Source organism: Strix aluco, chromosome 10 (genome assembly GCF_031877795.1).
Source record: "Strix aluco isolate bStrAlu1 chromosome 10, bStrAlu1.hap1, whole genome shotgun sequence".
Lineage (NCBI taxonomy): Eukaryota > Metazoa > Chordata > Aves > Strigiformes > Strigidae > Strix > Strix aluco.
In genome coordinates, this window is record NC_133940.1 from 20,636,655 (window position 1) to 20,649,597 (window position 12,943).

Consider the following 12,943-nt stretch of genomic DNA (forward strand, 5'->3'; position numbering starts at 1 on the left):
TGGTAAAATATCTGCTTATGAATCTTTTTAAGAGAATTAATTTGTTTACCATTAATACCAGACCATTGATATGTTTTTCCCCCTTTGTTTTAGCCTCCGCGCACAGCTCACCCTGTCGTGAGGTTCTCCTGTGTTGATTGCGAGCCAATGGTAATCGACAAGCTTCCTTTTGACAAGTATGAGCTTGAGCCTTCGCCCTTAACACAGTACATCTTGGAACGAAAGTCTCCCCATACCTGCTGGCAGGTATTTGCCCTTTATGTGATTCTAGAAATGTGATGGGTATCCTAAAGGTGCTTCAGTCTTCGTAAGCCTGGAGAATTGGGGTCTGGTTGTAGACTCTGCAGTTGATGAGAAGAAACGTGTCAAGGTTTCAGTTACCTCCTTTCTAATAGAATTATCAGGAGTCAGAATCGAGTGTTCCCTCTACAGGCTTTGTAATCTCATTTAGTTCTGTTTTTAGGTCCATCTCATTCTGTTAAGAAATGTGTCCTGCAGGTTCCATTTTTGGCTAAATTGAAATTCTCTGTAGGCTTCCATTTGCTTACAGGGAAAACGTAGCACTAGTTTCCATCGTGTTACCTAATCAGCAGCTGCAAATAATTTCCACTAGATGGTTGAAACTGCTAATGGGAATTGAATGAGAGCTGTTGATCTTGTTGACTAGATTGGCCTTGAAGAGGTCAAAGTTCTGTTGCTGAAATCCTTTGTTACATGTTGCTTTTGTGATTTTTTTTTTTTTTGAATAAGTGACTTGTTTCTGCATCCTCTATAAAATAAGGCTTGTAATTCCCTTTTCAGTGGTGTTCTTGTAAAGGATAGCTTAGTATGTACACCGGGAGTTTGCTTAGTATGATACTTTAGCTGGAAAGATGGGTTTGGAGGTGTCTTTCATGTTTCTGTTTCCCTAATAAAAATTAAAACTTAATTGAAAATATAGCATGCCTATTCAGAACAAAAATTGAAGTTACTTTTAATAATCTCATTTCAAAAATGTTCTTTAAACATTCATAGTTACATTATTTGCCTAAGTTATTAAAATTAAAGTTATTAAAATTACTCTGCTGGTTTTCAAAAACGGCTTTTCTTCTCGCAGCTACATATCTTACAAACTAGAGAAATAAGCTCATTGTCATAGAAACCACGTAACAAGCCCTGAAAAAATAGAGGAGAAACACTTCCTTTTACTGCAAGGTTTACTTCTTTTTAGGAAAACTATTTTTGGTTAGTTGTGGGTTATTTTGACTGTCTCCGTAGGAATATGTACCATCTTTATCCTGTTGAAATACTTGTTTGCATGTATTGCTTTTCAAGGTTAATACCCCCATATATATATATATACACACACACTTAAAATAAAAGTCAATGTTAAGAATGCTAGTGCTTGGCTATGACTTTTTGAATATTTGTTTTGTTTAATTTCTATGATTAAAATGCTTTAAATTTCTTTTATCAGTGTTATAAACTTTAGTCATGCTATTTTATGAGTCAGAGGACTAGTTTCAAATAGATTATTTTTTAACATACCTTCAACACATGTCCCCTAACCTATTCTAAATAATTTCAAAAACTTTCCAGAGCATCACTTCAGAGTAGTTTCACTAAAGCGCTAAAGGTTATAATGTGAAGAGCATTTCCACACTGACTGGGGGTACGCTAAATGTTGCATGTTGGTTTTGTAACTGCAGAATCTTAAGTGCATGATAGGTGCAACCTCAAACTTGGCTGTTCTTGATAATTTGCTGTCTTAATGCAATTGGATTCAGATTGATTTTAATTTTTAAATGCCCCATGCTTAATACTCTTCCTGTTCTTCTAATACCATGATGTCTCTTATTCTTTATCAGGTATTTGTGAGTAGCAGTGGAAAATACAGCGAACTTGGCCATCCGTTCGGGTATTTAAAAGCAAGCACTACTTTAACCTGTGTAAACCTCTTTGTGATGCCTTACAACTATCCTGTTTTACTTCCATTGTTAGGTAGGTAATAAATTTACATTGGACTGCCAGTGCAGCTACTTCAGAATAAAAGCAAAACAATAATGGTTGGTGTTCTGCCTTAGTTTGAGACGTTATAAAATAATGGAGATCAGAGAGTAGAGAATGTTGCAAACTCTTGAACATAATTTGGGAGGAGAGGATTTTCATACCCCCTCTCCCTTTTTTTCTCTCCAGCAGAGGAGGAGAGCTACCTGCTTCCAGTGCATGTTTGATGCTGTTCACCTCCTAGACACGTAGCCTCTTCCTTAACCTGGAGTAAGCTTCAACCTCCATTCTTTTCCCTCATTTAGGGTGTGGTGTATCCAGGTTTTGCAGTTGCTCTTGTAGCAGCTAATTTTTTACAGGAAGATCAGATGCAGTATTTGTCGTGGGTGTTGGGAAGAGGGAATTCCCTGACGCAGTTTAGAGCAGTAAGAAGGAATTGAGCAGTGAAACAGTCTACATTTCTTCCCTGCCCAAAGGACCAGTGTTTTTTTTCACTCCCACAATGAAATTACTTTCTACAGGAAAGACGGCATGAAAAGGTGCTGTGTGAATAACTGCCATAATAATTGTGTCTATTGGGGTTCTGGCATAAAGGTAATGGCAGAGAGAAGAGTTTCCTGGGTGCTGCTAACCCTTTTAGTTGCAGATGCTGTAAGACTTTTTTGTTCTTTTTGTGGATGTGTTTAGTGATACAGAATAACAGTGGATCAAGAAAAAAATAACACTGACTCTTACTGTCTTACACAGGATTTTTTCCGTTCATTTTTAGAAAAAAACCAACACAGTTCAGGAGTTCTTTTTCATAATCCTGGTCATAACCAAAACAGAAAATTGCTTGCTGATAATTTGAATGTGTCTTCTGTAGTCATTCATGTAGCCTAATAATTGTCCCAAAGTGTGCAAGTAGGATACTTCTAGGCTAAATTAGAGTTTCTGTGAGTTTGTGGCTACTGAATTACTGTAGCAGATGCAGTAGCTGAAAAGCCATCACTGGATACTAAAAGAATCTCCCTATTTTTTCTGATGTTGACATTTGCAGTTCTGCTGTGTCTTCCCTGGCAGCTCTTTTCTTCCCCCTGCCTTTTTTGCAGGGGTGTAAAGCTCTTCCTACTCCTTGGAGAAAGGCGTTTGTCAGTATATGTAGTGCTAGTCTGTAGTTTACTCACTTGATATCCCACATCTTAAATTTCTGAAGGCTGTTTAAAGGAAAATGCAGAGCTTCTGTGTTGCCTGAGTTGTAAAGTGGATGTTTTCTTTAGAATGCAAATACTGTGCATTCCGTAAACACAAACACATACATGAAGTCTTACATTCAGATCTCATTCCAGGACTTTGTTTATCCTTGGTCTAAGGCATGGAGGAATTAAGTTCTGTGGAATATACATAAAACGTGAAAGCAGATCTGGCCCCTTTTCTACTTAGCAGTACAGAAGATGGCTAAGATGATTAGCAGCATACCTGTTAAATTATTTGTAGATGTTTTAAAAAATACTGACTCTGTGTTTGTCTCTAGGTAGGTAGGGGTCATTTCTGTTTTCAAACACTCCCCTTGTGTCTGTCTTAATACATATCAATAGTGGACACTGATGGCTCAGCAGAGGACTGATTTGAGTGTGTAAAATCAATCTTCCATTACTCTAACCTGGATTAGAAAGGATGTGAGAATTTCCAAGCCCAGGAGAAGTCTGTTCTATTCAGCCACTACCACCCATATTGCTGCATCAGTGCGGTTCTAGTGGCTACTGCCCTACTGGTAGAATATTGTGTTGGAGGACTAGGACTTATCTTGGGATAGTACCATGGATAATCTCTCTCTGTGCCTTCTAGTGACTCTTTCAGATAAAGTCAAAACCACTTTACAACTTTGTACTGTCTTATCAAGAGGCTTATGTGTGTTCAGTCTTATAAACAGATAGCAAGATGCTTAAGAATTTTTTTCCTTGCATGGTTGTTTTCCTCCTGACTTCTTGAGCAAGGGAAGTTGGAGTTCTGTTTTTGGAAAATAATGTAAGAAACAGCCCTAAAAGACAGGTAGGGTAGGTATGCATGAGGAAGCTTGCAGATGATACTTGAGCAAACGGATAGTGAAAAAAGATGAAAAAAGATTAAACTTGAGCAAAAAAGTTGTAGCGGTCTGTGACTGAAGGAGGTAAATTGTACCACATCCTATAGATTTGGTGATTTTATAGCTTGGTTTCTGCAAGAGTGGATTTGCAAGCCTCTCCTAGCTTGTAACTTAATGGGTCTGCTTTTAGAATCTGAAACTTTGTAAGGAAAGGAGCTGATTAATGAGATTTCATGAAATAGTGAAGCCTCACAGTTCAGGCATTAACCTGACCCATGCCCCCTGTGGTAAATTGGTTGTCTAACAAAAATTCTGGTTTCTAGTTCTTTCACATAGGTAAGAGAGACCATGTGGGATGTGTTGTGGCAGCCGAGCAGCAACTTTTTGCTCTCATAGGAAAGGCTAGAGAGGCCTTATGACTAGCTTGGGGTGGTGGTTTGCTCTGAGAACTGAGGAGGTGGGGTGCAGTTCTCTTCCCCGTGTGCCGCCCCCCCCCCCCCCCCCTTCAGTGTGAGGCAGACTTCTGAAGACAGAACTTTTCACAGAGAGATGCTGACATACTTTGCTGCTGGGTATGTTTGGCCCGCAGATTATAGAAATTTCCCCTTGAAGGACTGTTGCCTTTAACTGATACCAGCAAAGCTACTTCAGATATTACTCTGTTTAAAAACAATTGTACAGTAGGCTCATTAAGTAGAAGTCAAATGAGGGGTTAGAGTTTAGCAAAGATGAGGTGAGCTTCTGAATGCTTCTGCCTTGCCTAAGGTGTTTCCTTGGCTGATCTTGGCTGCGTTAGTGGGAGGGCAGGCACTGCTGGGCAACAGGAGTGATTATTCATTGGGAGTGTCAGCAGAAGCAGTAGTGAAACAGCCATGATGAAAATACCATGAGAAGGTGGTTAATACCCTTTCTCTGTGGGCCTAAATGTGGAGAAGGATGAGCATTTAGAAAATGTCTGCCTGCGAAGGACTGCAACATGGACAGTTTCCTTTGCTTTTACAGGCTCATTGAGAGAACCTGCAAGTAATGATTTTATGTTTTGGAAACCCAGGGCTGTCTTTCTCACAAATGTGAACATAGCACGCTGTGGCACTGGGAGGGAGAGCCAAGCGATGGGAAAAGAGTGCCACAATACCTTTTTTTAATGGTGGATACTGTTTTACATTGCAGTACCTTATTTTTAGCTAGATTGTTTGCAGGGAAGGATGTTGCTTTCTTTGAATGTAAAATCATGGTTAAAACAAAGGTGCAGAGGTATTAGAAAGCTCAGTTACAGGAGCCAACAGGGAACGGTGGTGTACTTGCTCAGGTGGAATTTCATGTGAGTGGTGATTAAAAAAAAGTGTAAGTTTTACTTTAGGTTACATGGTGCAAGCCATCTCTCACAACTAGACTGTTGTCACATGAACTGTTCCTGCAATTAGCCTCCAGCTGAACTGCTAAAATTACCTGCTGACCATTTTCTCTCTCTCCTGCTCCTTTTTTAACTGTTCACTGAGCCTGAAAGTGCATCCAGCCCCCTTATGTGGTATTGGGTATTAAAGATCTGTATTGGTATTGTCTTTGTCACAATTTGGTTGTTTTGTACATTAATCTGAAGTGGATAAAGACTTTGCAACATGGTTTTAAATTAACTGCTCTGTCTGTAGTTTTACCTGATCTCTTGAATTGTTGCAGCTTGTGGCCCTTTCCTAGTGGTTTTTCATACCATATTCCCAATTATCCAGTGGTTTTAGCGCTCTCTGAGTTTAGAAGTGAAAAGAATTCTGCTTTGAGTACTACGGAGAGTAGTATCTGAAAATGAATAGATTGGATTAAAACTAATCTGTGAAAGGATTTTTTCAGTTCTTTTGGATTTTATCTACAAAAGTTTGTGATTTAAGCTATGAAAGACATAGTTAAGTGGGTTACTGTTTGCTTATTTATATAAATTATTATGCGCAGCCCAGGACACAGAGTACATTTCAGGTGCCTGTGTTACAATCTGCTGACAGTGTATGTCTCAAACTCTTGTGATAGAGGCAGGTAAGATGTTGATGGTGATGATGATGATGTTCTCCTTGTGGCTGTGTTTACGACCACGACTGTCTTCCTTTTAGAGTGTAGGAGTTCCTGCAGTGGTTTGTGCTGTGGGGAGGCTCTCATTTTAAACAGACAAAATCTTTGCTGAAGCTCTACTTAGATTTGAGAACTTCTTACTTGGATAGCAAAGATGAGGGAGATGCTTTTGCATTTGACATCTCAGAATGCAGCTATGCAGTGGATTAAGAATCGTAGCTAGCTGAGCCAATATACATTTTGAATGTCTGTGCCTGTGCCATTTAAGAGTGGCTGTGTGGCTGAACTGCAGGGGTTATATACTGGTACAACCTTCACAGGGCAGGAAGTGAGACAGTAATAAAGTGCTGATAAGGGGTTTAAGGTTCAAGCTGTACTCATAACCAACTCATAGACTTTAAAATATTAGGACATACTATAATACTGAATGCTTTACTTTTTTATTTTGAATTTTGGGAAAGGGGTATAGTTTAACTTCCATTTTGCTGCAAAAAATTAATAGGCCTATAAGAATGGATGTTATTTTATGTCTGCCATATGTCATATCATCATCACAGGTTCTTCTGGATAATAGTGCTAAGCATGTGGTATATTGAGATTTTAAATGGAGTTCTAACTTGTCCTTTCAAACTCCACCCCACTTCCTTCAGGCCAGGAAAGAGAACAAGTAGCATCTGTAGTGTGGTTTTTATATGTGATACAGAATTCATTTAGATTGGAAAATACCTGTAATTAAGTGTGGTTTGACTACGAGAACTTGGAAAATCGTATCTTAACATCTGTTCGATTTGTGCAGGATACTATGCAAGTCAAATTTTCTTCTCCAAATATATCTTCCTGAAAGCTCAATCTGGAGAAAACAATTTCCTTGCTGCATCTCTTTCGCACACCCTCTTCTGTGCATCTTTGTCTCCTGCAGCTCTCCGCAGTTAATTTTTGGACATCCCTTTCTCCAGTCCTGCATTAGCCAGTATGTTACAGCCCTGCTAAGGAGAAACTTGATTTCAAATGATAAATTGCAGGATATTGTATTCAGTTTTGATGTTTAGAGATCACTGTTACAGTTTATAATGTGCACGGCAAATAGGTGCATGCTTCAACTCGGTGATTCCTAAACAGCAATGTGCACACCTCTAGTGTGAGCAAGGTATTTCTAAAACAGTATCCAAAGGAAGTAATCTGTCTGGTTGCCCCTCTCTTAAAGGGCAGCAGGTTTTGTAGCTATTTACTGTCTCTTGTCTATATCTGTGGGAGATTTTGCTGCTCTGACGTGAGGCAGGCAGTGTGGCTGGAGGTACACCCCGTCTCTGCTGGGGGGCAGCTGCTGCTGTTGTAAGCAGAGTCCAGCAAAGATGACCAGAAGGATTCCCTGCTTTCCCCCCCCGCCACCCCCCCCACCCCCCCCTTTGATGCCCAAGAATGTTACTGGAGACCAGAATTCATCATACAGATTGAACAAAAGAAAGCTGGGCTGAAAATGGAAATTGAACCAAATGAATGTTGTTTGGTTTAGATACAGGGAGTCTCTGATGATGCAAGAGGGGGCAAGGGAGCTGAAGCTCTTAACAGGTGGATCTGTTGCACCTTCCATGCTGCTAGTAGTCATGTGCAGTATTTAAGTCTGGTGTCTTGCCTATAATGAGGACTTGTTCTGGACTGTCTACTGCAGCTAGGACTGGGGATTCACAATCCTTCAAACCTAAGGTTAAGAACAGTTTTTGTGGGGAAGCCCCATTGGGAGATGGGTGGAGGGAGGAAAAATGGGGGGAAGCCTGGCACGTTGAATTTTGGATACTGCTAATGGTCTGGGACTATATAAATGAAACTTTCTTCTGTTGTTTTCCTTGTTGCAGATGACTTGTTTAAGGTTCACAAACTTAAGCCGAATCTGAAGTGGCGACAGGCTTTTGACAACTACTTAAAAACAATGCCTCCTTACTACTTACTGGTATGTTCCTTTTCTCATTTCATCCTCCTGGGTATAATGGCTGATGTGACCAGAGTCCTGTGCATCATACCTCTTTGATTACATAATTATGATGACATTTTAGGCAGTAAAGGTTTTGCTTTGCAGAGGTATGTAGATCAGGTCAAACATTTTTAAGAAATAAATAAATTTCTAATAATACTGAGTAATAGTAACTATATTAAGATATTGAATGTGTTTTCTGTTCATTAAATGTTAAATATTTGATCTAGAGTACTTCAGATTGTTCAGAGAAACCAAATTTGGCATTATTTTTGTAACTTAGTAAAATGCAGATTTGTTTGTTTATTAATGTGGGTAAAGTGCTAGAACTTGGGAAGCTGATACTAAGAGAACTGGCTGGGCCAAATAAAGGGCGGGGGGATGGCACTGTGTCACCTTTTACATGTAGCTTGGACAATGCACCTCAATATGGACTTGCATCATCCCGGCTATTCTGGTACTGAGCCTTTGAGTGGAAATTGCCAGTGGCACCACACTCTGTGGTGTCTTGGTAATGTGGCATAACGTCCGTTGCGAGCTAGTTAGACAACCAAACTCATGTCACATGTTATCTGAATAGACTTGAATTTTAGTGGCCAAAAGTGAAAAAGCTAGAGCACTAATCCATGTGCCTTAGCTTCCTGTAATTGATCTTATAAATTTTTTTTTTAAAGACTTATTCTCTTACTATTGTGTATTTTGTTTTCCTTATAGCCATTAAAGAAAGCCCTAAGGATGATGGGAGCTCCAAATCTGATATCAGATAATTTAGATTGTGGACTTAGTTACAGTGTTATCTCTTACCTTAAAAAACTCAGCCAACAGGTAGTATTGATAAAACCTTTGCAATTAGAAGTGCGTTGATTATTTAGTTTGTGGTAATCTCATTATAAAGCAGTTAATCCCTGTGGGAGTTCATATGGGTGTACAGCATATATTGTAATTGAAGATTGTTGAGCATTTCCACCGCAAATATGGATGAATCCAGAGTGGGTCTGTAGCCAGTGATTGTGCCTTCTGTAAGTGGTGGAGGGGAGTGTGAGAGAGACCTCTTCAGCTATATTTTAAGTATCTGCTAGACATATAAACTCCAAAGTTCATCACTAATTGGATTTATGACTGCTCTTGCCATTGTTCTTCACAGCTGAAGTCAGAGGCTTGCTCTCAGTGTCATGTTTATTTCCATGTGTGCCTTGGCAATGTGTATGTTCCAAAAAAAGTGTATGGTCTTGTCCATGGGGCATAAAATGACAGTTCAAGCTTTATATCCGAGCTTCCCGTTTCCTTCAGGTCAAATCCATTCTATGTGTTAAGCGTGACCTGGTGGGAAATAGCCTTACATATCTTTCTCTCTTTGTCAGGAGTGCCGTTTCAGGTGTGACTGTCTGAAAGCCATGCCTCCTTAGCACAAATGGCTCTTACAACAGTAGTTTAATATCTAGAAGTCAGTGGGGAAGCAGTGCGGCCTTTAAAATTACAAAGAAAAAATCCTCCGCCTTAAAGAATGCACAAAATAGATTCCAAAAGCCTCTGAATGACTGAGCATCTATTAGACATAAAACTTCCTGTGGTATTTTGGTTACTTAATGATATGCAAATTCATATTATGTATCTGCAATATGGAGTTGGAATGGCTTGAGATGGCTACTGTGGTTTTCACAGACATTCTCAGCACATGAAACAGTTCGAATGTGTTGGATGCATTATAAGCTCCTATGTAGGGACAAGCAATTCCAGAATTCTGCTGTGCTCCTGCTGTCCTTAAATTCAGTGTTTCCCACAGATAATGAAGCAAATTTTGCAGAGGATGAGATCTGGGGGAAGTGGGTTGCAATCACCATGGGTTTTGGGGTTTTGGTTGGTTGGGGTTTTTTTGAGATACTGACAGTGGGTAAAAATTTTACTTTGAATACTGTTAAAGCTTAATACAGTAAAATTCTCTGTAGCTATAATAAGAAATCTGTGCTAATTGGGGAAGTAATATGTTTTTAGAAACTTACTGATGAAGCAAATTTCTTTTATGAATAACTTTTCTCCCTTGTTGCAAAAGTAGTACAAACCTTAGTTCGTAGGTTATTTCAAAAAAATATCGGAAATTATGTTACTGTATCTGAATAATACCGGTTTAGGTGCAACTTTACAGTAACCTAAGGCATTCCACCTTTCATTATTTTTTTTCCTTTCTTTTAAAGATGATTATTTAGGGACACACAAGAGTCAGACTTGCAGCAAAATCAGGGATATTCACAGACCTCCTACTAGCATATAAATTTAGATACTCTGGCTAAATATCTTTTCCATGTGCTAGCACATTAGGATTTCTTTCTACTTGAGATCTAATCTATGTAATCCAAAATATCCCTGGGTAGTAGTTCTCCTGTTTGTTGAGTAGTTAGGAACTAAATTTATAGTTTTATTCTATTAATGTACTATGTGTTTTATACTGGAAATCTGTAATGCCTGCTGATTTTTTAACTCATGGTGTGATTCCATTTTAGACAAAAATAGAGTCGGAACGGATAATAGGTTCAGTGGGTAAGAAAGTTCCACAAGAAATTGGAATAAAAGTGAAAAATCACTCCAGTGGCCTCTCCTTGGTACACAGTAGGGATTTTAAGCAACTGCTGCAAGGGATCACTGGGGAATCTCCACTGAGACTGGCAGAAATGAATGTTAAAGAATTTGCTGGCTTCCACATAGGACTTTTAAACAAGGTAAACAGCATAGTGATCTTGCATGATTAAGCAGTTAATCTCCTCTGTTCTAAATGGGTAACTGTTATGGACTTACTGTAGAAGTAGTAAGTACTTTCACTGAATCACGAAGAGTGCAACGTAGGCATAAATAGTGAGGAGAGTAAATGCAATTTTTTGCACTTGATTTTGGGACACTGGTAGTAAACAAAGATTATTGTGTTTTCAGTGACCATCTCTGCAAAAGACAACTAGTGTTGTTCATGCAGGAATTAACCTGCTTAATCTTAATGGAGCTGAAAGTGCTAATGCTGACTAAGGTCTTGTTGAAAAGACAGCCATTGAGTCTCCTGTATCCAGTTAAAAAGCTCTGAAGTTACTTCAGAATCATTTTTTTTAATAATTAACATTATTACAGTTCATAGGGGAATTTCTCTGTGTGTGGGAACTAATGAGTTAACTGAAAGTTATTTGTTTTGCTATAAAACTAGGATTTGAAGCCACAGGCATTCAGAAATGCATATGATATTCCCCGTCGCAGTCTTCTAGACCAGCTAACTAGAATGAGAACCAATCTTCTGAAAACACACAGGCTTATATTAGGGCAGGATGAAGGTAAGTAGCCATTGTTCTTCATTAACAGTTTGGAGAGAGTACAGCTATTTTTTGTATTCCCTGAAGTAATGTTTTCTGTCCTGGATGTGGGAGCAGAAGTGGACATTGCATCATTTATTGAGTCAATCGGTGTCCTTTCCTTCGCTCTAAAGGGGAAAGAAGGAAATTTTTGCCTTCCATCATACAAGATGTCATGCTTGATTTGAATTTTAAAAATAAGTTTCATGGGAGAGCATTCCCATACACTAAGGTTCAATAGACATGTTTTTTATAATGATGGTGGCATAACGCAGAGAGGAGCTTATTTTGTTTTACCCTTGTTAGGTACGTGGTGGTCTAAAGATGCAGTTGTTAGCATAGAGATTAAACTTGCTTATTTTTCATTCTTCTTCTGCCAATTAAGGTCAACTCTTAGCAGCCTTATTTCCAAAATTGTAGTCTTCAGCTCTTCCTCTGTAGTGAAAAGAAATAGTCATTTCTCGTTCTTAAATGCTAACACTTGCAATTGAAGTGTGTGAAGTTTGTATTGCCTTAATTTTAAGGTAGACTAAATTAAGATCTCTTGTTATGTTGCAGACTGCCTTCATAGTGTTCCTGTTGCTCAAATGGGAAATTACCAGGAATACCTGAAAATGATGCCTTCACCCCTTCGGGAGATTGACCCAGATCAACCAAAAAGACTTCATACATTTGGCAATCCATTTAAACAGGATAAGAAGGTAGGAGGAGCCACGCTATCTGCTCTATCTTTATATTTAACATGGCTTGAAATAATTTGCGAGTAGAATTTCTCTCCCACAGCTGTGGTATGTTGCTAACCTGTGTAGCTCTTCTGTCGTGTGTGGAAAGGAGTGCTGTCTTTCATGTGGTCCAAGAGAAACCTGCGTAGAATCATGCTGATTTACAGAGTGGTGCTGATCTGTCTCTGATTACAGTGTACTTTAGGTATCTCTGTTCTGAGAGTCGGAAAGTGTTTTGAAAGCCACCTGAATTTTAACACAGAGGAACTTACTCCATCAATGAATTGATGAAACAATTTATATTTTGTGCTGTTTTTTAAAAAATTTTTTTTCCTTTTCAGGGTATGATGATAGATGAAGCAGATGAATTTGTCACTGGGCCTCAGAATAAAATTAAGCGTCCTGGAGAGCCCAATACTCCAGCGTCACTGAAGAGAAGGCGTAGCATGTCACCACTGCTGAGACGGCCCCAGTCACCACCCGTCGTCACAAATCACGTCGGTGGGAAAGGGCCACCGTCTGCCTCTGGATCCCCATCGTATCTGAACCTCAAAGGCATCCCAGCAAATAATAAAGGTATATTGAGTTGTAGTACAGCAGCCTGCATGGTCACAAGTGGGAAAATCTGTGTTAAAACAAAATAAAAAGTTGATTCAAAAGGGTATATCAGCATGTATGTATGCTTTAGTGTTATGTAGAACTGAGTTTCTTCGGCCTAGATAAACAGACTGCTGGTATAGCTAATGAAGTCTGGAATAAAAAAATAATTTTGATGAACTGTTTTTAAAAAAAGTGTTACTGAAATCTTTCACCAAGA

The 12,943-nt window shown here is 39.0% G+C and overlaps 1 protein-coding gene across 6 annotated transcripts in view; it reads left to right on the forward strand.

The window, feature by feature from the left end:
- Positions 1-12,943, forward strand: part of LOC141927590 (integrator complex subunit 6-like) — a 42,068-nt gene that overhangs the window by 24,974 nt on the left and 4,151 nt on the right. For 3 of the 6 annotated variants that reach the window (XR_012624531.1, XR_012624532.1, XM_074834715.1), the window contains exons 8-15: positions 94-246; positions 1,848-1,980; positions 7,963-8,057; positions 8,793-8,903; positions 10,577-10,792; positions 11,263-11,386; positions 11,963-12,105; positions 12,468-12,702. Coding sequence is in view for 4 of the 6 variants with exons in the window: in XM_074834715.1 (XP_074690816.1) it covers positions 94-246; positions 1,848-1,980; positions 7,963-8,057; positions 8,793-8,903; positions 10,577-10,792; positions 11,263-11,386; positions 11,963-12,105; positions 12,468-12,702 (1,210 nt within the window). In the remaining 2 variants the exon portion in view is untranslated. Of the gene's footprint in view, positions 1-93; positions 247-1,847; positions 1,981-2,175; positions 2,257-7,962; positions 8,058-8,792; positions 8,904-10,576; positions 10,793-11,262; positions 11,387-11,962; positions 12,106-12,467; positions 12,703-12,943 lie in introns of those variants that run through there. The other 3 variants (XM_074834716.1, XM_074834717.1, XM_074834718.1) reach the window with 3 other exon arrangements.